The 24,061-nt window shown below is 43.8% G+C and overlaps 3 protein-coding genes across 14 annotated transcripts in view; 1 reads left to right on the forward strand and 2 right to left on the reverse strand.

The window, feature by feature from the left end:
- Positions 1-623: 623 nt before the first annotated feature.
- LOC135414578 (collagen alpha-1(I) chain-like) lies at positions 624-5,147 on the reverse strand. 6 transcript variants are annotated; one of them, XR_010430728.1, is made up of 4 exons: positions 5,032-5,147; positions 3,580-3,696; positions 3,233-3,468; positions 624-1,442 (listed from the first exon to the last, which is right to left on the reverse strand). XR_010430728.1 is itself a non-coding variant. In XM_064655485.1 (4 exons), the coding sequence occupies exons 1-2, from the start codon at positions 4,690-4,692 to the stop codon at positions 3,673-3,675; spliced, it is 465 nt and encodes a 154-aa protein (XP_064511555.1). In that variant the 5' UTR covers positions 4,693-5,025; the 3' UTR covers positions 624-1,442; positions 3,233-3,468; positions 3,580-3,672. The 6 variants fall into 6 exon arrangements, 4 of the variants coding, with proteins under 4 accessions (XP_064511555.1, XP_064511556.1, XP_064511553.1 ...); XR_010430729.1 differs by lacking the exon at positions 5,032-5,147 and adding an exon at positions 4,514-4,774; XM_064655485.1 differs by lacking the exon at positions 5,032-5,147 and adding an exon at positions 4,252-5,025.
- Positions 5,148-5,173: 26 nt separating this feature from the next.
- LOC135415242 (basic proline-rich protein-like) lies at positions 5,174-10,434 on the reverse strand. The gene is made up of 4 exons (XM_064656902.1): positions 10,358-10,434; positions 6,757-7,132; positions 5,818-6,359; positions 5,174-5,582 (listed from the first exon to the last, which is right to left on the reverse strand). The coding sequence occupies exons 1-4, from the start codon at positions 10,432-10,434 to the stop codon at positions 5,174-5,176; spliced, it is 1,404 nt and encodes a 467-aa protein (XP_064512972.1).
- Positions 5,441-24,061, forward strand: part of ATP2B1 (ATPase plasma membrane Ca2+ transporting 1) — a 60,212-nt gene continuing 41,591 nt past the window's right edge. For 5 of the 7 annotated variants that reach the window (XM_064655481.1, XM_064655476.1, XM_064655482.1 and 2 more), the window contains exon 1: positions 5,441-5,588. The gene's annotated coding sequence lies outside the window, so the exon portion shown is untranslated. Of the gene's footprint in view, positions 5,589-5,804; positions 5,915-6,648; positions 6,746-24,061 lie in introns of those variants that run through there. The other 2 variants (XM_064655477.1, XM_064655478.1) reach the window with 2 other exon arrangements.

The raw sequence follows: 24,061 nt of genomic DNA on the forward strand, positions 1-24,061 counted from the left end.
GGATAAGGTAGTGCATTTTTTCTGTTCGTCCTACTTGAAGGACATGTAAAATGGGAACTATTAGCTCTGATGACTCTTAAATGTTTCAAAACCATCTTGAACAATCGCCAAGGGGGAGAAATGCTAATGTTTGCTGAAGGAACTAAGGCTTAACTGAATTATCTATTTTCTTATCCAAAGGACTTTGAAGTAGCATTGCTAAGAGATTTATTGTTCTCCTGAAGACAATTACCCAGCACTGATGAGAGAGGGAGGGGCTACATTCACTCTTCCTAAAACCAATTTTTTTTTGAGTCAGGAGCATGAGTCTGACTGGTCAGTGATGTTGATGCTAGCCTCAGAGAGAGATAGCACGGTTACCCGTTGTTTCTTATCTTGGGGAGAAGAGGAAAAATAAACAAGGCCCTTGGCACTCAATCACAGAGGAGAGGATCACAACATTACAATTTACAAACCAGCTATTCAGTCAGCATTAATGGGAATAGGTTCACAAAAGGAGTGAAATCGTTGAAGCCCCACAAACATCAGCTGAGAAGAGGCTCTCAAAGATAAGGCCACCAGTTCAGCACACAAGTTCAGCAGAGAAGCCTTAAAAAGCAACACATCTAAACACACCCACAGTATCACAAACCAAGAAGTAACACTTTTATTTCAGTCCAGAATTGTACATACCATGAAACCCCAAAAGCACTTTTGCACTTTAGTAAGTATAATGGACACTGCCACATTTTGAGTTCTGGGATGATAGGTGAGTGCATGAGCAATACATATCCATACTGAGGACAGACACCAAGAGATGATGGCTAACAGCAGGTCCAGGGAGACAGCAACAGCAGTGTATTTTTAACAAACACTCCTAGTGAACTGGACTAAATTGCTTCCAGGACAGCCTTGCTTAAAACCTTGGCCACCCTTTAGGACTTCAAGAATTAATTGGCATGTGTCTGGCCACGGGGGGAAAATATCAGCTCTAAACTGGGGAAGTGTTATGTAGGAAAAGTCACTTCCATGCAGGTCACTGGGTGTTCACTTTATGCATTTTTCAGTAGTCATTTACAGATTGATAGCATACATGCATTCACCAGTCATTTCTCACTTTCTAAGAGGCAGCTATGGTCATACTGTCTCATCACCATCCATACTTGGTTTTATTATTTTTTTGTTTTGTTTTATCATGAAAAGCTTCCCAAACATGTTTTTTTTTTTTTCCCTGCTCTTAACAGTAATGTAAATTATTGCTATCCTACTCTGCTCTGTTTTTTCCCTTCTACTCTCTCATGCCTGATCAAACTCTTTTAATTGGTCAGATTCTCCATCAATTCCAGGATTTATGTTTTGGTTTGTTTTTTCTTTGCATGTAGACATTGTGCCCTTGTTCATGAAACATTTTTCTGCTCTTTCATCTTGTCTAGGACTGTAATGGTGCTGGGCTGCAGTGGTACCTGAAAAGAACATGTAAAGAAAAAACAGTTAACATATTAAATTCAGCGCAATAACTATTACTTCTCACATTTCTTTGCTTATTCTTTTAACCTTTCACCCTTCTGATCCTGCAGTATCACAAGACTATCACAGCAGAAGAACAAAAAAGTAGAAGCAAAAAAAATAATAATTAAAAAATGTTGGGAGGGAAACTGAATAGAGAAAATAAAATCAGCTATTTTAAGTTATCATATGCATTCACAAGAGGAAACATATCATGCACAAATCCTGAGCTCCTGAACAATCAAGAAAAAGAATTTTGAGCTGATAAAAGTGCAAATGTTTATAGATAGGCCTCTTTCCTAAGGGTGGGGTGAACGATTTCAGGATGAAATGGTGATATTGTTTTGTTTCACCAGGTCATTGCTAGGTTGCAGGGGCGGACAATAGAGCAACTTGGTCATTGTGACACCTACGAGACAGTGAGTGGTCTCTTGCTTGCTTATCTAGATGGCCGTTTAGTCTTTTAGGCAACAGATTGATCTTTTAGGATGTAGGATAGTGGAAATATCACAAGATGCAGCCTTCAGGGCTTGTCGGGAATCAGGGCAGGACCTCAGCCAGGAGTATGGAGAACAGGAATCTTCTCTAGGGCGGACTGCAGAACGTGGTCAAACAGTGGTCACAGCCGAGAAAGCCGACTGGGAAAAGTGTAGCTTGTATGGAAAACATTTGGTTCTGTAAAACCCGTGGAAACTTTAAACACTCATCTCTCCCTGCTCAAACGCAAATATTTTCCTGACTTCTCACACTTTCTCTGTGCTCTCCACTTTCATCCAATTTAATAAATTGACTGAGTTTGAACGGGATCAGGACTAGTAGAATAGCCGAGAAAACAGTTTCCAAAAAGTTAAGATCTATACACAAAGCATGAAAAGTCTGTTTTCTACTTTCTCTTCTCAGATCACACCCATCATGAGATTTGGCCAAAAGGCCCCTAGTTGATATGGAACGGTGAGGTCGTCCCTCAGACCTTTCATCACCTTATTAATTTTTCACTAAATACTGTAACAGTCCAAATTCTCCAAATTCATACTCTTTATGTTAAAAGTCTCATAGTAAGTAGATCAGATACAGGCAACCCACTTAAATTCTCTGCGACACATTTTCTTCATCTGTTAAAATGTATGATGATTGTGTTTGTAGAGCGGTGGTCCTGGAATAAGGTGAAGTGTTGGCACTGATTTGTCAAGCCTAGCCTTTTCAAAATGTCTGCAAAACCACCCTGAATCTTCCTGAAACGGTAATGTTTCCTTAAAAGTTAAATGAAAGATCTCCAGAAATATTCCTTTGTGCATCTTGTTTTTGCTTGCTTTATACCACTGGTGACCTATATTACACGGAATATTTTCTGTTAGTCAATTACACATATTAACCTTTAGAAATAGCAGGAGCACCTATTTTCTCACAAAAAAAAAAAAAAAAAACACATTAAGAGTGTGGGAGATGGAGTATTAATTTGGAAAACATTTTTAAATCCTCGGGAAGAAGATTCTGTGGAGATAGAAGAAATTTCTTACTTTCAGTCAAGGTGCTGCATGTTTTTATGCTAATCCTGTATAACAGTGAAAGGGGAGCATTAAGTAACTATTATGCCTTAAAAAATGTATCCACTTGGAGAATGCTAGTATAACAGTATCTCAAAAAGTTGATGTTGATATGTACCCTTCCCACCTTTCTTCCTTCCTGTGAAGAAAATAGGACAGTACTCCTATTTCATAGACAAAGAACTTAAGCACAATATACCTACCTTTTCTCGAGACAAGCAGAAGCAGGTACAGACACGTACCCAAACTGTAATGTGTTAAACACATCATCTCCTTTAGCTGTACCACAGCTAGTTTTATCTGCCTTAGAGCTAGGAGAGGACAGAACTGTGCAGAACACATCTGCCAGTCTTACAAAGCTGTATCGAGAAATGCAATTTCCAAGTGCCTGGGGAAGCCTCCCTGAGCTACAGCCATCAGTGCAGAGGAGGGTGCTGAACTGCAGACAGAAGGAAAGAAAATTTCTTTTGTATATGTTCAGATAGTTTTATATTCTCCTTTTGGGAAGAAATGCAAGAAATCTCAAAAGAACAGTCACAGGATCGCTTACCTCATTATTTTGATTTTTCAATTGACCTCTGGATATGGAGAGGTAAGGTAGTATTTTTAGCAACATCCAAAATGGGCAGGAGCCATTTAGTGCTCACAGTCTCCTTTGATTACCTCTCTTGAACAAGGAGAAAAATGTAACAGAGATTCAGGTAAAAAAGAAAGAGACAATGAACCTCAGGCAAGTCATAATAATAACGTAATTAGGATGATTTATTTATTTGCCAGTCTTTGTAGGCTGCTTTGTGCTGACTTCATCCTGTTGCTTTAACCCTCTAGGCTCTGCACCATCTCGGGTCTGCCACTGTAGTGATACATAAGCTTCTCCGTTTCCTTTGCAGCACTGTTTCTGACAGTGGTGGGATTTGAACGGTAACAAAAGCGAAGAAAGGTATTATTTATGCAGGCTCAAAGAACCTGACAGCCTGGGACACAGCTGGCCAGTCACTCCACCGAGATGCCCAACAGAGGGGTGCAGAATGTGTCAAAACACAGCTCAAAAAACCACACAAAGGGGTTATGGAATGATATACAGCTTATGCATGGCTATTTTCTTCGCAGGGGCGGGGGAAGATCTACTGCACTGGACGGGGAGAACTTAAATCAGGGTTTTCATTTCCAGTTTAATTCCCAGCCCCGTTATTCACTTCCAGCATCTCCCCGGAGAACTCACTTGGGCTCTAACGTTGATAACCCCATTTGTTTTTCTCTCCCCAATCGAAGAGCCTTCGTCTGGAGACTGGGAGGCGTTGAACACCTGCGGCCTCCACAACTTCCCCGTTCTGCTAGGGTTCCCCCAGAGTCGGGCACGTCTGACGGGAGGCTGGACCCGGAGCTCCCCAGTCTCCACCACGGGCAGCGAGCGACACGCTCGTTCCTGCCGCTCCAGACCCGCCCGGCGGCCCCACGCACAGGAACCTCCCGCCGCAGCACACCCCGGCAGCTCCAGCAGTCTCGCCCAGGCTCCGCTGTGCCCCCCGCGCCCGCTGCTCAGCTGCCGCCAGCGCGGCTCCCACCGGCACCGCCCGGCGGCTCTCAGGAGGGGGAGGCCGTGGGGCGACACCATCCCAGGCTCCTGCGGTCCGGGCACGGCACGGCGGGCATAGAACAGCATTGCGGGCACAGCGCCCCCGCGCCCCCTGGGGCAGGGGAGGACCACGCCCCGGGCGCCCGGCGGTCCCTTCGGGCGGCTCCGCCTCCCCCCGGGCCCCGGCCCCGCCCCCGCGCACGGCCCCCGCCCACCGGGGCAAGCGGCGCGCCTCGGTCGGGCCCGGCGACCGCCCCTCCATCACAAGCCCGCGGCCTCTCCCGCCGCCGGGGGATCCCCGCCCCCGCGAGGCAGCCCCGTCCCCGCTGGCGGCGGCCCCCGGCCCACGGGCGGAGGGACGCGACGCCCCGTGTGGCCCCGCCCCCGCCCCGCCCCGCAGGAGCCGCTCGTGGCAAAGTCACCGACCCCCGAAGCCCGCCGGGCTCCATCAAACGACGCGGCCCCGCCCGCCGACGTCATGGAAACAACCGCGTCAGCCTCCCGCCCGCCAGTGGCGGCGGCGGCGGGCGGGCAACGCCGCGGGGCCCCGCCCCCGTGGGCGCCGTGCCTACCGGGGCCCCGCCTCCGCCTCCCCCATTGAAGACGCTGCACGCCGGGACCCCCCTTCCTCGGCCGGGCGAGGGGCCCCGGTCACGTGGCCGGCGCTCCGCGGGCGGTGAGGGGGGCGCCGCGAACCGGCGGGCACGGCGCCGGGAGGGGAGGGGGCGGTGGGCGCGGGCAAGTGAGTGACCGCCGCGGGCGGAGGCGGGAGGCGGGCGGATCGCCGCGCTCCGCCCCGCCCCGCCCCGCCCTGCCCTGCCCGGTGGCGCCCGGCTCCTGTAGCGGGTGCTCTGCGGCGCAGGGGCTCGGCGGCGCGCTCGGCACTGCCCGGTGCGTGCGGGGGAAAGCAGGCGGGCGGTCGCCGGGGAGCGGCCGCGGCGGCGGGAGCGCCCGCGAGGAGGGCAAATCGCCGATTCCTGCCGGTGAGGCGACGGGGGCGGGGCGGGCGGTCCGCGCCCCCCCTCCTTCCTCCTCCTCCTCCTCCTCCTCCTCCCCCTCCCCCGGCTCTCCCCGCGCCGGTGCCCCCTCCCTCCCTCCTTCCCTCCCCAATTCGGTCGCCGCTTCCCCCCCCGCCCCCTCTCCCGCCCTCCGCCCGCGGCCGCAGGGCGGGGGCGGCGCGGCGGGGCCGGCCAGGGCGGGGAGCGCGGGGACCTTGTGCGCTCGGCGAGCGAGCGAGCGAACGGCGGCAGGTTCACGGGCGCCTCGTCCCGGCCCCTGGCTGGCTGCTGGTCGGCCCCACGGCGCCGAGGTAAGCGCGGCGGCGGTGGCGGCGGCTCGGGGCGGCTAAGCTCCCGGCTGGCCGGCCGGGGCGGACGGCAGCGTGGCGGCAGGTGCAGCGCTGCTCCGCTTCCCCCGCGGGGCTGCGGGCCGGGCTCGCCAGGGGGACGGCGCGGCCGGAGGGGCTCCGTGCCGCGCTCCCACGCTTTCGCCGCTTCTCCGCGCAGGTAACCGGAGCGCGCACCTGGACGCTGCCGTGCAGCCGGGGCACGGCGTGACCTTGAGGGCAGCAGATGCGGAGCTGAGCCTCCACGGGAGCGCAGCGCCGCGCCGTCGGGGACCCCGCGGCCGGACACGGCCGGCACGCCACGGCCCCGCAGCCCCCGGCGGGCGGGCGGGCGGGCGCGCTCACGCCGCGGATTAAGGTGGTGCTCAGCCCCCGCCGCCCGCCGGGTTAAGTAGCAGGGATTAGCCCGCTGCGGCAGCACGACACCGACATCCCTGGCGCTTCTTCGCCGCCCCGCGAGGGCTGGGAGCCCGGCACCCGCCCCCGCGCAGCCTCCCCCGCCGCCTCTCTACGTCCCTCGCCCGCCCGCCCGCCGCGCCCCCAGGGCGGTGTTTTTGGCCGTGGCTGAGTCGTACGCCGCTCTCCGTCGGAGCGGGCGGGCTGATTTGATTTATCGATGCCTGGCCGGGCTGCTTATCGACCGGTGTGCGTGGACGGGGAAGGGATGCGGCATCGCTTCGGGTGCTGGGAAAGAGAAGCCCTCGCGGGCGTTGCTCCGCGGGTGAGCCTGACCCCGCGCGGGGCCGCTTCGCGATGGGAAGCGCCTCTCACGGCGGTGTCATCCTCGTCCTGGCGGTGCGTGTAACCTTTGATGTAGCACCACGTGAGTTTGGGAGCTGGCTGGAGCCGCCGCCGGGGGATGTCTGGCCGCTGCCGAGCGCAGTCGGTGCTCGCCGCTCCAGGGGGAGCGGAGTGGGGCGAGTGTCCGCGCCGCTGCCCGCCCGAGCTTCCCCCCGAGCTCCTCGGTCTGTCGGTAAAGGCTGAGGTCGGAAGGATATAGGATCTGGGGAGGAAGGTCTCATGGAAAGCTGACGGGCAGAGGTGCTCTGTGGTCCTGGGGAGCGTTCCTTTAGTGTGGCGGTGCGAGCGGTGTTTACCGGGGGCAGGAGGGGGCTCGGCCTGCGCTCGGAGGCGCGTTTGGAAACCGAGAGCTGTGGGTGAGTCTGTCCCAGGGTTCGCAGCCTGAGGGGCAGCGTATTAGCACAGCTGTAACAGGAGTCTGTGCCGTGCTATGAGTGTTCCATACTCCACATAAATCTTTTTTACGTTTGACTTTTTAAACTGTAGCGGGCGGGTGAAGAGAAAGATGCACAGTAGCAAAATTTCAGTGGCTTTTTTCTTGTCATTTTAAGATCCACATTAGAGAAATCTTTAACTATCCGTTATATACGGCATTCTTGAATTTGTAAATTCAGGCGCTGAGGCTTTCCTCTCAAGATACGTTCAGAAGGAACTGGCGGGTAGTACCTTATGCTGTGTCCGAAACCGTCATTCTGAGAATGTGGTAGCTGGTAGCTGCCCTTACAGTGCTTGAGGGGTGACTAGCTAGGTGAATATTCAACTCATGTCCCTTCTTAGAAATCAAGTTTCAAGTCCACTGTACTTGTGAAATATCCTCCATCATTAGTGGTTGGCAGTCTTGATTTGCTGGGGAATGAAATGAGTGTGCCTTTGGAAAACCACTGCCTGTGGAAAAGCTTCTGCATCTTCAAAACATTAATGGGTCCTAATGAATTTGAGTTGAAATAGTGTTTTTTCAGGTGGTTGAAAAGGTGTTTGTTAGATAACTTGGCAACTCCTTGGTTCATGATACAATATTCAGAAGGTGGTAGCTGTAGCTACAGCCAGGGCCATTTTTTTTCCCTGTTTGTTGGAGCATTTCAAGGATTTGTTCCAAACACCACAAATAATGAATTCCAATAGAAGTCAACTTGTGTATCTTTAAACTGTTGGCTATTTTGGCAGGAATAGCTTCCAGTGTACTAGGACTTTAATACTTATGGCATAATGAATGGAAACTTTTGGTGTCAGTGGAAAAAGTGGTCACTGAATTCAGTGAGGAAAGAAAACTTGTACATTTGAATGTGAAATTTTTGGTCTGGAACAGCATCGTGGTGTGGTTCGGTTGATTGGTGTTCCTACTGTTGATTATGGTAACCCACCATGGTTGGATTATTTGATGGAAATGTGGATCCTGTGTTATATACAGCCACTTGCAGGTCTTCCCAATCAATGCTGCTCAGTGCTGAATTGACTTTGCCAATATTTAAGATTTTAGAGCTGGGAACTTAATATTAACTGACAAGTTCAAAATGGACCTGGCAAAACAAGTCTCCCTTGACATAAGGGTGGACAAGATAACCTAAAGTATCTTCTAACTCAAATCTCTTCCATTAAGGTAGACTAAATATTAATGGCACTGAGCATTCTTTACCGCTGAAATGTGACCTCAGAAATGTCTTTCAGTGTTTGGACTGTTTATTTCTGTATATGTTCTCTTCTGTTTTTAAAGAGAAAATAATACTAGTGGAGCAAGGGAAGGGATTTGCATTTTAGTCAGAATTGAAGTCGGGTTTCAGTTAGCAAAATTTAATCTAATGCAGAATAACGAACAGCCATTATTAGTCCAGGGCATTTAAAACTGAATATCTTTTGAGAAATAAGGAAGACTGCTTGAATCTGTAAGATTTTTGTTATAGAAATGCAGGCTTACTTTCTTCCAAAAGGATCAATAAAACTGCAATAATAGTCTTAAAATTGTATCATCTAGTGTTTGCAACTTGACTTAAAATTAATAATAATAATAATAAAACTTGTTAAAAGTTGCAGTTTGGGAGATAAGGATCTTTCTCTGTAGAGTATTTTAATTAAATATTAGATAAAATCTGGGGATTGCAGTATTTTGCTTAAAAAGCTAAGATTAGCTCTGTCTACTGGCTTGCTATAGTGTGTGCCACAGTCTCGAGTAGGTTTATCTGTTTTTTTAATTCAAACCTGTTAAATTTTCTTTGAAGGCATAATTTTTATTCCTCGTTACAAAATTAACATATTGAAGAACAAGGAAGGTAGCAGACACGAAGTGATGTTACTGATTAGGAAAAGTGAACCTGTGATGGTTTATGTAGAGAGTGGGTATTTCTCGCAAGCATTAAGAATTACTAATCTAATTCAAAATAGATTGTCTTTATAAAGATTAAATTTCTTAACTTTTCAATAACTAATGTTAGTGTTCCCCCAGCTTAGGCTTCAATTAGGTGAAAAGACTGTGTTCACTAGTTGAAAAGCAGAGTGATAAAAAAATAAGGAAGAAGGGATTTTTGTTCATAAAACAGAGCAGTTTCATAGAGAAGATGTAAGCAATGCTAATACACATTATAGAAGGATGATTTCCTGGAGGTAACATGCATCAATGCATCATGAAATCAACAGGCAAAATACTAGACTAACCCGTCTTGGAACAGTTATGCCTATTAATACTGAATGTAATTTCAGCACAAGTACATGGTATTGTCCAATTTGCCTTTTATTTCTAAATTATCAGGCTTTCAAATAGAGTTCATAAAAATGACTTTCTAGTTTTCATGACAAATTTCTCTTTATGTGAGCAGTAACTTTGAAGGATCTGTCTGTTCAAGCTATTCATATTCCAATAAACATTATGAAGATTATTTCTGCTGCCATTTAAAAATCTTACTCTAAATGACAGATGGTGTTATGGGGGTGTTATTAGTTTAATTTTGGTGAATTACAAAATAGGCATAAGGCTTTCTCCATTGGTATTTCAAAGGTCTGGTGGGAGAAAAAATGTAAGGAAAATGTAGGAGTCAGTTTGAAAAGTCCAGAAATAGCTCAGAAAATAAATACAAATTCTTTTTGTCCCCTAAGACATAAAATGTAATATGCTATTACGAGACAGACAAATAACAAAGCTTTACCTTTGAAGGGGAATGGACCGAGGAAGAGAGTATATCTACCTTGGCTGCTGTTTGCAACTGTACTGTGCAGTTAGAGTGCATGGATGCGTTTTGAGGATGACAGTTGATAAACTTTGGTGCTGGCCACTCAGTCTGGCTGGTTTTGCCTTATAAAACATGACCAGTCTTAGCACTAGGGGTAGTGCTGGCTTATTGCTGGCAATTTTCTGATGCTGCTTTGGAGGAGAGAGTTAGGTAAGTACCTGCATGGCCTCCTACTTGTGATGGACTTCAGTGGTTCACGTCTCCTTTTTTTCTTCATACTGCAGATGAGCTGGATATTGCCTTAATTCCCAGTGAGCACAGGAAACACCATGTTCTTAAAACACACTTCTGGGAGCCTATCACTTGTAATCTGCTACCCTTACTTGTGCCCTTATATTCACAGAAAGATAAGGTGGCAGCAGGGAAAACAACACTATTGGGTTCTCACCACTTGGTGTACAGTGTCTGGTCAGAGGAGGCCTGGGATGTACCATACTCTGCATAGTTGATAGCAACAAACCCCATCTGGAGGAAGAAAAGATGATTCAGCTGCTCTGCTTTAAGCAACTAACTTCCTGGGACTCAACCTAGGGTTCACAGTGGTGTGCTCTTTTTCTGCTGATGTCTTCATTGAAACTCAAATTTTAGTATTAATTTTAAGATTTTGAATCAAAGATGATCTTAATCACCTTTACATTACATACACCAGTGAAAGAAAAATCAAGTGCTCTTTTTGCTGGAGAGTTACAGAAGTGCCCTTAGATAGAGATCACGCAACTTTTTTTTTGCACTTGTTATTTCAACAGTGACTGGTGGCTTGTCCATGTGGTTCTTTCAGGATTACCTCTGTGTCTGCAAATATAAGGATGTCACTCTCCAAAAGCTTGGAAAACATTTGCTTTTGTATGGTAGGTGTTTTAAGAGATGAGAGTCTTTTAAGTCCTCATCAAAAGATTTTTTTTCTGTTAATATGTTTGATGCTTTTTTAATATCCAAAGTTATGTCAGACTTTTATGATGACCTTCTGGAAATACTGGGTTTATCAGCATAATTCAGGAGACTGAGGACAGAATCAACTTCATTTGTAATTTCCTATTTGGCTTGTCACTGTGAGTGTGAAGTTTCATGGGTTGGTTGAGATGGCCTCATGGCTACTTGCATTTCCACCCTGTCTTAGACTACTCAGTAACTCCCTGCTCCTTTGTGCCATCTCTGCCCCTTTGCATCTACTCATTGCACCAGTAGGTGCTTTGTTACTAAATCCTTGGGCACAAACTTGGCTCTCCAAGGTGAGAAGCAAGGCTTGCATGAGGGAAGCAGCACAAGTCTTTGGATTGGTGGTGTGGAAATGGTCCTCCTTGTGCAGTTGTCATGTGAAACCATTCCCTAGAGAGTATTAACCTTTTGACATAGGAGAACTTGAAGCTATTATTCTGACTGTACACGGGAGAGTGGTTTGAGTGCCAGCCTTCAACTAAGGATGTTCCAGAAGAGTTAGTGTCTATGCATATGCATCTCTGCACTAAGTATAATGTTAAAAATGTTAGAACACGTGAGCTATATTCCTAGGTGGTTTCTGATACTACAGTGGAGGAAAATAAAATGTGCTTGTATTGTGTGTCTAGATTTGCTTCCTGATGGTTTTACATAGATAAGACTGAGTAGATAGTAACAAGAAATGGGTGGAAAAGATTACAGGTATGGTTAGTCCTTAAACTATCTGAGAAAGGGTGGTATTTTTTAATCTCTTTTGGTTATTTAGGTACAGTAGAGACTAAATCAGGATCTTAATATGCATATTGAGCAGGAGTTTTTCACTTCCATCCAGGTGCTGCTGCAGTTAACGTTGATATGGCACTTCAAATTGCTTTACGTTGCTTGGGTCTGCCAATTTTTCTTCACTTGGGAATGAAGCTGGTGCAAAATTTCATGGAGCCTATTGAATACAGTGCAAATCAATACTTAAATTAGAGCAGTGTCTAGCAGCCTCATTCTGGTGAGGTTGTGTGAAACATGAAATGATTTAAACTGGCTGTCAGGATCTGTGCCAGATGGCTTTCAAATATACATAGTTGAGAGTGACAGCTGGGGAGGGTAGGAAAGGTGCTTTACCACTGCTTATACAACTACTTTACTTCTGCTTTATTAATAACGCAAATAGTTTCAGCTTGTGTTCACCTACTTCTGCTCTGAAATCCACATAGTTAACAGTGACAGTGATTTTTCACATTCTAAAATGAGCTTGCTTTGCACAGTGAAACATCTTAACGTCTTCACATCTTCACAGAGTCTGATTTCAAATGTGTTTTGGTAGTAGGTAGATCTGGCTGTGGTGACTGCAAATCTAAGGAATTGTTCCTAAATTAGAGCTGTATTTCTAAAGCGAGTTAAGATTTGGTAGTAAAGGGCTAAATTCTCTAGGATTTGAGGAAAGCATGATCTCTTGCTTTCTGGATTTATGTGTTGGTTACTATTAGTGGAGTTATCTTTCAGATAGGCAGCCACTCGCATTGCATACCAGGTTATGGGAACCTTTTGAAAGAGCTTTAGTACGCATACACATCCAAAATGAAATACTAGCATTTAAAGCAGTGGTACATGCTAAGTCTGCTTGTGAGCGAACAATTCACATATGGCATTCTTTTTCCTGGGTTGATCCTGGTGTTGCTGGGCACTGGACAGCAACTTCTCAAACTGTATTAGCAGAATTGTTTAGAAAAGGTTGTCTTGGTTGTATGAAGACTTGACACCCTAAAGCTGTGTTGTAAACTTAAGCAACCTCCTAGCACAGGAAATTGGTTTACCAGATGGAAAAATACAAGGAGTGGATGCTTGAGGGGAGTACTTTGTTTTCTGGGAAGATACAGTAGTAACATCTTCGGTAAAGTGGACATCTCCAGAACTGCAGTGGTGAATCTTCATAGGCTCCTTCTATTGTCAAATCTAAAGCTACAGAAATGAATATGGAGAATAAAGCTATGTAAATAATCGTGGGCAAAATGCTTTGAACTGCATGAAGTAAATGTTACTTTGAGGCAGTGATCATAAAACAGGCCACTTTCATGCTTCTGTGAGGAGTTGCCAAAGGCTCCTCTGAGTACCATTGAGCTGGCAAACTAAAAATCCTTCTGATGGACTTTCGTCTTTACTGCCGCAGTTGGCAGTAGCTGAAAATGGTGACATGGGGTTAGGACTGCTGTGTGGTCTAAATTCCTGGGTTGAGGGTGAAAAGGAGAGCTGGGGCTGCCTCTGCCGCCTGGCACATCTACCGGTGTAGTGGAGTGGAGGAGTTCTGTAGGAAAGGTATTGGTCACCCTGTGGGACAGGGAGCTTGAGCCAGCTGAAGGGCTCTCCTGTGCTGGCAAGGACTGGCCCATACTGGACTGCTTGAGCAAGAGTGTGACCAGTGGGTTATTGCCCTCAGTCATGCTCTTGAGGCCACATCCAAAATGGTGCCCCATTTTGCACCTCTCCTGACAGAGAGAGGCTGGCAGAGACATCACTAAGTTGATAAGGGACAGTCCTATGGTGTGTGGGGAGAGGTGAAGAGAGATGGCTTTGCTTGGCCTGGAAGGGGGAAGGCTAAAGTGGGACCCTGGTGACGGCTCTGGAGTGGGGCCTTGCAGAGAAGGTACAGTTAGGCACTTCTGTTTCCCAGGATGAATGTGGGGGTGTGGAGAAGAGCTTCCGTGATTGACTTGAGCTGGTGAGGCCTGTGCTGGCTGGAAGGGGACAGTCCTCATCACCGTGTGACCTTCAGGAGGAACTGCAGGTGTTGCTGCTGTCGTCTTCCTTGTCACTGGTTCTCATCTAGGGCTGTCCCCTGACCTTGAGGTCAGGTGAGCAGCAGTGCTGGCGTAGGGCTGTACTTTCTGGCTGTAGCACAGGCTTGGATATTCCTAAACTAACTGTAAAGCCACATCCTTCCTCTTGCATGTGCCTGCTCTGACATGGTAGTGCAGCTGCTTGATATGTGAGTTCAGCCCAGCCGACTGGCAGAGCAATCCTGGCCGCTTACATAAGCATCTTAAAAACTGAAGCTGGTCACTCTGGGCCTCTTCTGTTGCTTAAGTGACACAAGCACATCTAAGATGAGATTCATGTAACTATTTTAGATCTTGTCCTAAGTGGCTAAATTTAATATTTTGGTATAGAAGTTATAATGTATCCATTGCCTATTAAAAAAAAAAAAGGCCTGAAGTACCTGTCTTAAATGTAGGTGTTTTCATTTGGTCAGGTGAATCTTGCATATGATGGGAGGAATGTAAACTTGAACCATGGAATGCACACAGTCGTCAGAACTTCAGATAGGCCCTCCAGGTGGTGAAAGCAGGGCATGGAGAAGGGCACAATTTCAATATTGACTTCTAAAAAACTCTTGCATCTGCTGCATGCTGTCTGTTACTAACTGTTGAAGTACTAAATCTTGGGGAGTGATTAATACTGGAATCAGTAATTGTTCAGCTGTGTACTAAATGAAAGGTATTTAGCTTTTCAGGTTAAAAATGGAGATAACAACAAGCCTCTGTAGATCCATAAAGGCAGCTCTAGTAATTTTAAAGTGTAAAGTTCTGTGGAATTTGCTGTAGGCACTTAACTGAGAAGAAGGATTCTTCAAATATACTCAGATTTGAAGGGGCTTTTCGACCCTTTTCCCTTCCACCCCACTTAGTCTATATAAATGGATCGTATGTTTTAACTTGCTGATTAGAAGCCTAATGTCAGCCTCTCAAATGTAAAGGGTGTTAAAAACATAATTATTTGGGAGATTAACAAGGCTCCAATTGCAGGATGAATTAGAATTGTGGTATATTTCCTGTAAGTATGATTTCGTATTTCTTTGACTCTAGGTTCAGTGCAGTTCTGTGCCATGTTTTGAGTTGGCACTTGTTTTGGATTATCTGTATGGTGAGTCTGGTTAGATAACCACTCTGCTCAAAACCCAGCTTTTTTCCTATCTGGAAAAGCTTCTCATATACCTGCAGAAACAGTCACAAGAGACTGCAATAACGTGGAGAAGGGACGGATGATCAGAGTGGTTTGGATGCGTCTGGATACTTGATCATCACCATGTTTGTGATGAAAAAAGCATAGCTTTTCTTGCTGTGGTTGCTCTACATAAAATGTACTGAGCAGCCTGGCCAGAGTCCTGGGAACCAACCAAGCACAGCACACAGATAGAGAACACTGCTGGAAGGAACCCTGATATTCAACAGCAAAACTGTGAGGTGGTCTCATTGCATGCTAGGGTAAAACAACTATAAAATATCATGTAAGCTCTGTAAGATGGGAACCAGTTCAGAATGGACTGACTTACTAATTTTGTGAATCTACTGTTTGAAAAGCTGAGAAGTGAACATCACTTTTCTGTAGATGGGGATTAGAAGCAGCCATCTAACTTGTTGAAGGGTGGTTCTTCTATTTTTAAAACTTAAAACAAGTGAAGGCTAAATTACGTAGCTCCAGGCACATTTTTTTCTGGTAAGTAGTAATCAAAATCTAATGATTCAAGCTGTGAAAGCTTTTTAAAGTTCATATGAAGTTTAAGATGATGGAAATTTATCTTTTCTTTAGGAAGAGGAGTGTTTTGCTGCTCTTCAAGAGGAGACTTTGAGACAAAGGCATTTATTTCACTTGTGTGCTTTTCATATGCAGACTTCTAAATAGTGAAACTTAGCCACCCAATAAAATGATTCCAAAAAAGCTGAAGATTTGCAAGAATTTTGTATTAGCCTAGCTTCTTACCAACAGGTTGGGATATGCTGACTTTATTTAAAAAAAAAATCTCTGTAATTTTGCAGTCTAAAAAAGAAGGGAGTGTCTGTTTGTGGAGCTTTTGCCAGGAAGGTATGTTGTCTCATGTTGGCCTAGAGCTTTGCACTTACCTCCATGAGATGGCAAAAAGCTATCAGTCTGTCTGCTTAAAGCCTGTTCCTCTTGCAAAAACCGTTTCCACAGCCGCCACTGTGTCAACACCATTCAGTCATAAGTGCCAACTCCAAAGCAGGCTGATCAATGGAAATGCTAAATAAAGCACAGAGCTCTTGCCTCAGAGGATGTGTAAAACCAGCTTTGCCAGTAGATGTGTGCCTCTGTTAATGCCAGCAGAGAGGTTTACTGTTTGTTACCTTCTAGTCCAACACTACTTTGTGCCTTCCTGGTTCCTTTGCTTGTGGGTCATCTTAAACTCTGAGTTTCTCAGCTTGTCTTCTAGATGAAGCTGCTTTTTAAGAAATGAATAAGCGAAAGGGTTTAGCTTTTCTGAAACTGAGAGAAGAATCCATAGGAATAAAAACTTCATTGTCTTAAATTGTAACTAAATAACAGTTTTGGTTGTTGGTTTTTTTTAATGTGTTTTAGTTTGTTTGTTTTTCTTTTTACATATAAGGCATCAAGTTTAGGGTACTTTTTAGTACTGTTAGAATTGCTCCTGCCTCAGGTATGAGATTTTGATGTGGAAGCTGGTTGAGGATCAGAAACAAAACACCAAGTCTACTGCCCATTGACATACATGTCTGTGAAAGCCTGAGGAAGTTCTTGGCATGCCTTAAATTAAGCGCATTAGGTTTGCAGGCACAGCTCTTTTAGTGCTTTCTTACAAGGTATCTCTTTCACAGCTGATAAGTAAAATGATGTCTGTACTCCCTCTGCTGGCTCTGCAAAAGTAGCTTTCATGAGCCTAAATCATCAAGTATCACCTCTTACAAATATGCCTATGTGAAATTCTGAGTTAAGAACAGTTAAATGAATGGAGGAGGGATTTTCCTGAAAAATGGGTCAACAAATAGTTACTGAAAGCTAATCAGGTGTCTCAGATGCTATCTCCTGCTATAATGGTAAACACTGGTGTTGTATATACCTTTGTAATTGTAGTCTGGTCTGTTTTTGTGTATCAACAATTGGATGTGGCTATCCAAATTAAGATACCAAATACTTGTACATCTGGTCATAAGTCTGAGCCCTGTTTTTGTAGGCATTGTATGCTAAATGTACATAGAGGTATGATACCTGGAAGCCTCCCACGGGGGAAGAAAACTTATATACTTCCATAAATTACAGTGCTCCGTACATTTATTTGCTTATTCTGAGACTATTTGTTTTTTCTATGTGAAGAGAGAAAAATTCTCAGCCAGAATGGAAGAAGTTCGGGGTTTGAACAAAGTCTTGGTATAGATAGGTGTTATGTACGTAATCAAAACAATTGCTCTTGGAAGTCAGTAGACATCTTTACATGCCAATGTAGTTAATTCTGTTTTCTTGCTTTCTGATATGATTACTCTATTATACTACTATTCTAGTTAATTTTGGTTTGTGAAATTCAGTGATGTTTAACAGCTTCAGAGGACTGAAAGGATAACCTACCCTGATATACTGGTTAGTAACTAGATAAGGGAAATAACAAGCCAAACTGCCTTTTTACCACCCCGAGCCTTGTGGAGAGTCTGGCTTCTTCCTGATTGCAAAGTCTGATGACGTTTTCTGGATTTTTGTCCCTTCAAGGTACATTTCCTGGAAAGCACAGCCTTTTGTCCAGATGTTTTACTTGTATAATTCATGACTATCAAATGTTCCAGAACAGTGAGACTACTGTGCAAACCCAATTTAAGAATTCAGTAAACACAATTTAAGAATTCAGTGCAGCCAAACACTGCGGTTCCTCCTGTTGAATTTCTCTTTGGGTATGCTTGTGGCTGTCTGCAGATGTCTTTAGGCACTGCTGTACTCAGATGGGACTTTTTAGCTGTATAAAAATAGGCCAGAGGTTAGAACAAGTCTTCCTCTCACAGCGTGTTCCTCCTACTGAATATCCTCCTCTTCCACATGCTATTGTGGATTAAGGTCTTGAAGTTAATCCCTATGACTTGGTTATCCTCCACTTAGTATTCAGAGTGTTTTTTTTTTAATTTCCAAAACTGTATTTTATAAATGTTCATCAAATAAATCAAAAATTGTGGACCTCTGTAATGTAGTCCAGAAAATATAGCTTAACAATATCTGCCTTTGACCCTAGTCTTGTCAAGCAAGAACAACTGACGATTCTTAGTGCACAGGGAAATGCTTCCATTTTCTAGGAAAACCTAGTAGTGTATTTCAGAAACCTCCAAATTCAGGAGTCAGAGATTCCTGATCTTAATATATCTTAAAATAATAAAATAGCTTAAAATAGCTTGGTTTAGGCTTCCATTGGACAATTTTGCCATGATGCAATTGTTTAAATACTTGAAAATATTTGCTCTGTGAAAAATACTTCGTGACAGCTAATGGCTTATTTTAATAATAGTTGCTCAACAACAAGGTGGTGTTTTGGTAACTACACACTACTTCAGTTTTAAGGAAGAAAGCTGTCTTGAAAGCTGTTTAGCTTAATTATGTGCATAAAGCGTCGCACATCAAACTTGACTGTGATTTTGACAGACAGCTGTTTAACTACCTAAAATTGTTTGTCCTTTTACACTTTGATTCTGGATTCTGACTGTATATTGCTTGATCACTTTGCTGAGCTCCTCTAATTAGATAACTGCTCTAAACTGTTCAAATACCGATAAAATGAGTTATTCCACACCCTCTGCCCCCAACCTCCCCCCCCCCAAAAAAAATGCCACCCCCCAAAAAACAAGAAGAAAACCCAAACAAAACTAACCTCCACTCCAATTTCATGCTGTATTGGTTAGAGTGAAAGAATTCAAAGGGAATGGATACATATTGAAAAATCTCACCCCAGTAGGAGGGCTAGAGCAACTTGCTATTAATAATCTAGAGAAAGCTACTACTGATATCAAGTATATGAGTACAACATACAAAAGTGCATATAAATATTAAGTGTAATGCATGTTTGTTCTGGAGGGGAACTGGGAGCATTGTTTATAAGCTGTGCTGTTGTATCTGTGAATAAACATGAAGGATAATTAGGATTCTGCTGGTATAAATTTTTTTGTCTATTTTGAATCATCCCTTTTCTTTAGAAAAGGAAGAAACGTAAAATAATTGAAATAAAATAAAACTAAGAAGTTAATAGGTTAGAGAGCATGGTAGAACTTGGCTGTCAACCTGCTTGTCATGGTGTACAGACTTGAATATGTGTGTAACTTAAGGGAGCCACATTCATAACATAACTTTGAAATGAGGTGTATGGTTGGTTTTCAATGTGTAGAACTCCTCAGTAAGAGGTTTCACTTCATCTTCCTGACCAGTGTTTGGTACCATCAGGTCTGAAAGTGTGAAAAACAAGTCTGTTGTTACTAGCAGACTTCATTTTTGCACCAGTTTCTAAATCTTGTCTCTCTCAGGTAGGGGTTTTTTTGAAATGCTGCTAAAGTTATCCTCAATTATAAAGATTTTCAGATACTTCTTCCTGTATTTCCTGTGACAAACTAATTTAAGTAAATCATCCTTAATGGGACTGACAAGCAGGTTTTGGAGAACAGTCCTAGCACAGCTGCTTCCTAGTAGTCTACTTTCTCTTCTCCATCAGAATTGGAGATAGAATGCTCCTTTAAGCTACAGAGTGTATTGAAAGTGCTGAGAAACCAGGTGATGGTATACTGTGAGAAAAACAAATACAGACTTTGCTTAGGAAAGTGGAGCACTGGGAACAGAGAAACTTCTATGCATCTTTCAAAATTTCCTCTAGAAAGACTAAATCCCTGTCTGTGGGAGCTTTGGTAATTCTTGCTGTCTTTTGTTTCACGGTGCTGTGTTCACTTTCGTTTTTGTGATGTTCTTCTCAGTCACTTCCCTCCAATGGGGAAACAGGTATTTCCCTGAGTCTTGCTAATCTCAGGCTAGCTGAAGCTCTTGTCTTCCATACTCTGCTTAAACCTGCATTCTACAATAAGAGAAACTTGTGAGTTGCAGGGTTTTGATTAAAAATGTAATTGGCTTCTTCCTTAACAAGGTGTGGTCTGTGAGCCCCTACTTGGCTCTAGGGGGAAAGTAAGTCATGCTGAGCTGAGGTGTGCTACAGTGAGATGTGCAATGGCACTGATCCTTTAAAGAAGTTCATTGGCAGCCATGAGCTGGACATACAAATCTTGGTTATTTAAAGAGTTTGTTTCTTCAGCAGAGACCAGTTGGAATTAGTAAGACATGCATAAATGCAGCAGGATGCTTGAAGTTTGTCACTTGAGTGGAGAAGCTGATATTGCCCTTCCCAATTCCCTGTCTTCAGAGATACTGTATGCTATTGGTGTTGCTAGAAACAATGTGATTGCAAATGGTACACAATGTTACTATGTGCCACTGTAAACCAAACATTTGTGGGAAAAAGCTTTATGTAAAAGAAACAAAATAGGTCTGAATTTGCTGAGTCAGAATGATGATCTGTAGTCTTCGTGGTTAGGTAGATGTGGCCCTGAGGCAATTAGTTCAGCTGCAGCTGAACTAATTGCATTAGGCTCCCCATTCAGAGGCCATTTTTGGAAGGAGGAGTATTAAGCTTATCGAACTAGCCGCTAGCAATTACTGCTGAGAATTCAGAGCTGCCTTAGCAGAAGACTGACACCTTGCTATGTATGTCAATGGTAGTTATGCTTCAGGTGCCTGCTGGTTTCCCATGTTAGTTCTGATAGCCTTGTGCTTTGATAGGCCAGGGGAGTTAGGGGAAACAATATCCAGTCCTCAGCACTGGAGAAGTCCATCTGGTTGGTATGAAGCTTTTCAAAGCATGGCCTTTCCCTTCCTAGGGTAGCATTGTGCCAGAGCTAAATTAGACACCTAGTTCACCTCATAATTTTAATGCTTGCTGATTAAACTGGAAGCAGAGCTGTCTGCAAATTGCATTAGGATCCACTGAGGCTAGTGAAGACTTAAGACCTTTGGTTTATGGGAAACTGGAGAAAGGATTTCCTTTACTGGGTGGAATAGCAGTTTTAAATATTATCATGGAGCATTGTTTCGTTGGAATTTTTCCCCAGTCACTTTTTTCAAATTAACTAATCATGCAGCTGATGTCTTTGTAATCTCAAAAACCTAAAGAGTTATGCACAATACAGTTCTTCACACCTGAAGACTTCAGAAATGAAGCTACAATTGTTAATTGCACATAGCCAGTTTGTGCAGCAATTTTAAATAGCCTACCAAAACTGAGAAAGGAATTAAACTTACTAAATCTGCTTGAGCTGTTATTTGACAGTCAGGTGAACTTGCTGTTCAGTTCAAATGGTGTTTGCCGTTGACCAAAAAGTGTTGTATCGTGCTACTTGTTAAGTGGCATGTCACTTTATGTGAAATAACAGAGAGAAGATGAACCTTTCCTTGAATGGAGATTAATGTTATCTTAAGGAGCTAGCAACATAGTTCCGTGATGAATGCTTCCAGCATTAGCTGAATGTGTGTTGCTTAAGTTGGCATATCCAAATTGTTTGTATAACTTCTACAAATAAATCAGCAATTCTGGCATCTTGTGAAAAAACTTCTTTAGACAGTAGAAATGCTGATACTTAAGTTTGTTTGGCTGAAGAAAAGAGATCCTTTTTGGATAACTGCTTTCTGCATCAAGCTGCTGTGAGTAGCCTGCTCACAGATGAGATGTGAAATGCATAGCTACCATCACAGCTAGCAGAAGGGTGGAGACTTGGGAACATGCATGGTACGTATTTACTTCTTGGATCTGGAGGGGCAGGTTTCAGGGCTGAGAACAAAAATTGTTCTAAAGATCATGGAAGTGCAGGGAGAAGGCAAGAGCAGTGGAAAAAAAAGTATTAGTAAAGGAAGAAGTGCTAAAACGGTTTAGAGTGTTGCATGTTCCATGAGAGATGGATTTAGAGCAGGACCGAAAATGAAATGCCATCTCTCAGTGGCTGAGATGCTGTAAAGAAAAATAGAAAAGCACACAAGAAGTTACGGTTCTGAGCCTCAGGTTGCCTGTGTGACTGTTGTGACGACAGACTTTCCACAGTCTATTGCTTCATTAACACAGTTGCCAATTAATGTAGGTGGCTTTTCCCAGTGCAAAAGGATAAGGGTGGCAGGTGTAAGCTGTAGTGTCAAATAATGAGAGCTGCTTCAGGACCTCTGTGGGTGGAAGTGTTATGCCTTTAAATGTAGTACAGCCATACCTTTGGTCACCTGAGGATGTGACAGACTTGCTGCTTTCATTGTTAGACTTACAAAGTGCTATGATGAGAATCTCAGCTTTGTGCATCCTGTCTACTGACGCTGCTTTAACATTCCCTATGTTAAAGAAACAAACTGCCCAGAGAAGTATTTATTACCTTATATTGAGTGGTGGATGTATACTGATCACAGAGCATTTAATTTAACATCATTCCACAGGCAGATAGCAGTATCTATATTGCAGTAATGGTAAAATGTGTGCAAAAAAACAACCCTGCATAAATGAGAAAGTTTGGAGTAGCTAAAAGTGTGTGACAGTGCAGGGAGCATGACAACTTAGTTTTTAAGTGGGTGTCAGACTTCAGAAAGATCGAAAAGTATAATCGTTCGGAAGGACCAGTTTTGAAACTGGAGATGTGCTTGAGGGATAAAGTCGTATGTAGCCTCACTAAATGGCAAAACACATCAGATAATACCATGAGGCACGACCTACTGAAGATGCTTCTTATACTGTATAGGAGAGAAGGCCCAGTAGAATGGATTAGTGCACTAATGTCTCAAAATTTACCAAAAAGAGCTAAAGGGAGGACCAGTATAATCATAATGAAAATTTTGCAAGAAATTCCACACTTGTGTTTCTGCAAATCTGTGCAGTGGTTCTCAAATTCAAATACTGAGGTAAAAAACCCAACCAACCAAAAACCCCACAAACAAAAAAGAACCCCTGAATCTCTTGCCACCACCAGCAGAAGCAGTAAACTTGTGCAGTAATTCTGAAAGTGCTACTCAAGTGTATAGAGTCGTTATGATATTTGAATTGAAATCCCTCTGGTTTCTTATGAATAGAAGATGGCAAAAATAACTACCATTTTTGAAAGGAGTTTTTTCAGAATGGCTCTTTAGCCAGTTTACTTGGTGTATTTCTGGCAGGCAGGGATTAATAACATGCAGGGAAAGCTAAGATAGTTTTCAAAATACAGATTTTTCAAGAAGTAAGGGTTTTTAAGGGTTTGAGGATAAGGATAAATTGTGTTCTTTTATTTCTGGAAGGCTTGTGAAAAATATGAATATGAAGGTTCTTAAACTGGCTTGTTACATGCCACGAGAGAAGCTTCTTAAACTTTGGCCACAAGAGGACAAAAGAGACATCCAGCTTAGCATCAGTGTGTGCTCATTGAGATGGGTGACCACAGTTGATGTTTGTTTTATTTTTTTTTTACATTCCAAACCATTGCTTGGTGGGGATGGTGACTTTGAGGGGAACCTTTACCACACTATCACTATTTGTATATAATCTGTTTACAGTTCAGTGAGCATATAGGATATTTTGTGGTACTGTTTATATATAGCAGTAAATTGGTGCCAAGTAGCAAGAAAGGCCTTAACACTTACCTAAGTTAATTTCACTTACCTAATAGAAAGGAAATGGTCATGTTCAGAGTGACTTTATGGAAGTAATTAGGCTTAATCTCATAAGTATAAATATTTCCTAGTAGTTTTAAAACTACTTTTAAATTTCTCTTGCAGTTTTTTCAATACAAGAAGAATCAGGTAGGGATGGACTTTTGCCCTTTGCTTGAAGGCTCATAGCTCTGGGGAGCTTTTGGCACCTCTGATATCAGGAGACATGGTCACAGTCAAAAGCATACTGCTCTGCTTATATGGATATTAGCATAAAAGAATAGTTTCTGGTAGAAAGAAAGGGGGAGTGTTCAAATCAGGAGGAAATGGTAAATGTCTAGTTCTGGATGAAGTGCCATATGCAATTTAGCTCAAAAGGTATTGGAGGCAAGGTTAAGAAGAAGTAGCAAAATTAGAGGCTTTGTGAAAAAATGTGAAAAGATTTCTGAAGACTAGTAAGGTTTCTCAAGTAAGAGAAAACATTTCTCATGACCTGTAGGAATAAGTGATGAAGTCAGCTGCTGTTCTGCTCTGAGTCATAATTATTGTCAGACCTGACCAGCTGGATGCATTGCTTACAGGCATGTACTAAGCTTTAAATGTGACAAGTAACTGAAATCCAGGAATCCAATTCCATCTCTGTTGGATGAAATTTGGTACCATCTCACTTTACCTTATCTTGAAACTTAGTTGTGTA

This window comes from Pseudopipra pipra, chromosome 5, assembly GCF_036250125.1.
Source record: "Pseudopipra pipra isolate bDixPip1 chromosome 5, bDixPip1.hap1, whole genome shotgun sequence".
Lineage (NCBI taxonomy): Eukaryota > Metazoa > Chordata > Aves > Passeriformes > Pipridae > Pseudopipra > Pseudopipra pipra.

Bases quoted from the DNA above. Each gene is read 5' to 3' on its own strand.
- LOC135414578 (XM_064655484.1), bottom strand. From the start codon at position 4,867: ATGGAGGGGCGGTCGCCGGGCCCGACCGAGGCGCGCCGCTTGCCCCGG.
- LOC135415242 (XM_064656902.1), bottom strand. From the start codon at position 10,434: ATGGGGTTTGTTGCTATCAACTATGCAGAGTATGGTACATCCCAGGCC. The intron at 7,133-10,357 runs GTGAGAACCCAA...GCTGCCCCTCAG, and splicing joins CAGACACTGTACACCAAGTG to GCTGCGAACCCTGGGACAGA. The intron at 5,583-5,817 runs GTCCCCGCGCTC...CCTCACCGGCAG, and splicing joins TCGCTCGCCGAGCGCACAAG to GAATCGGCGATTTGCCCTCC.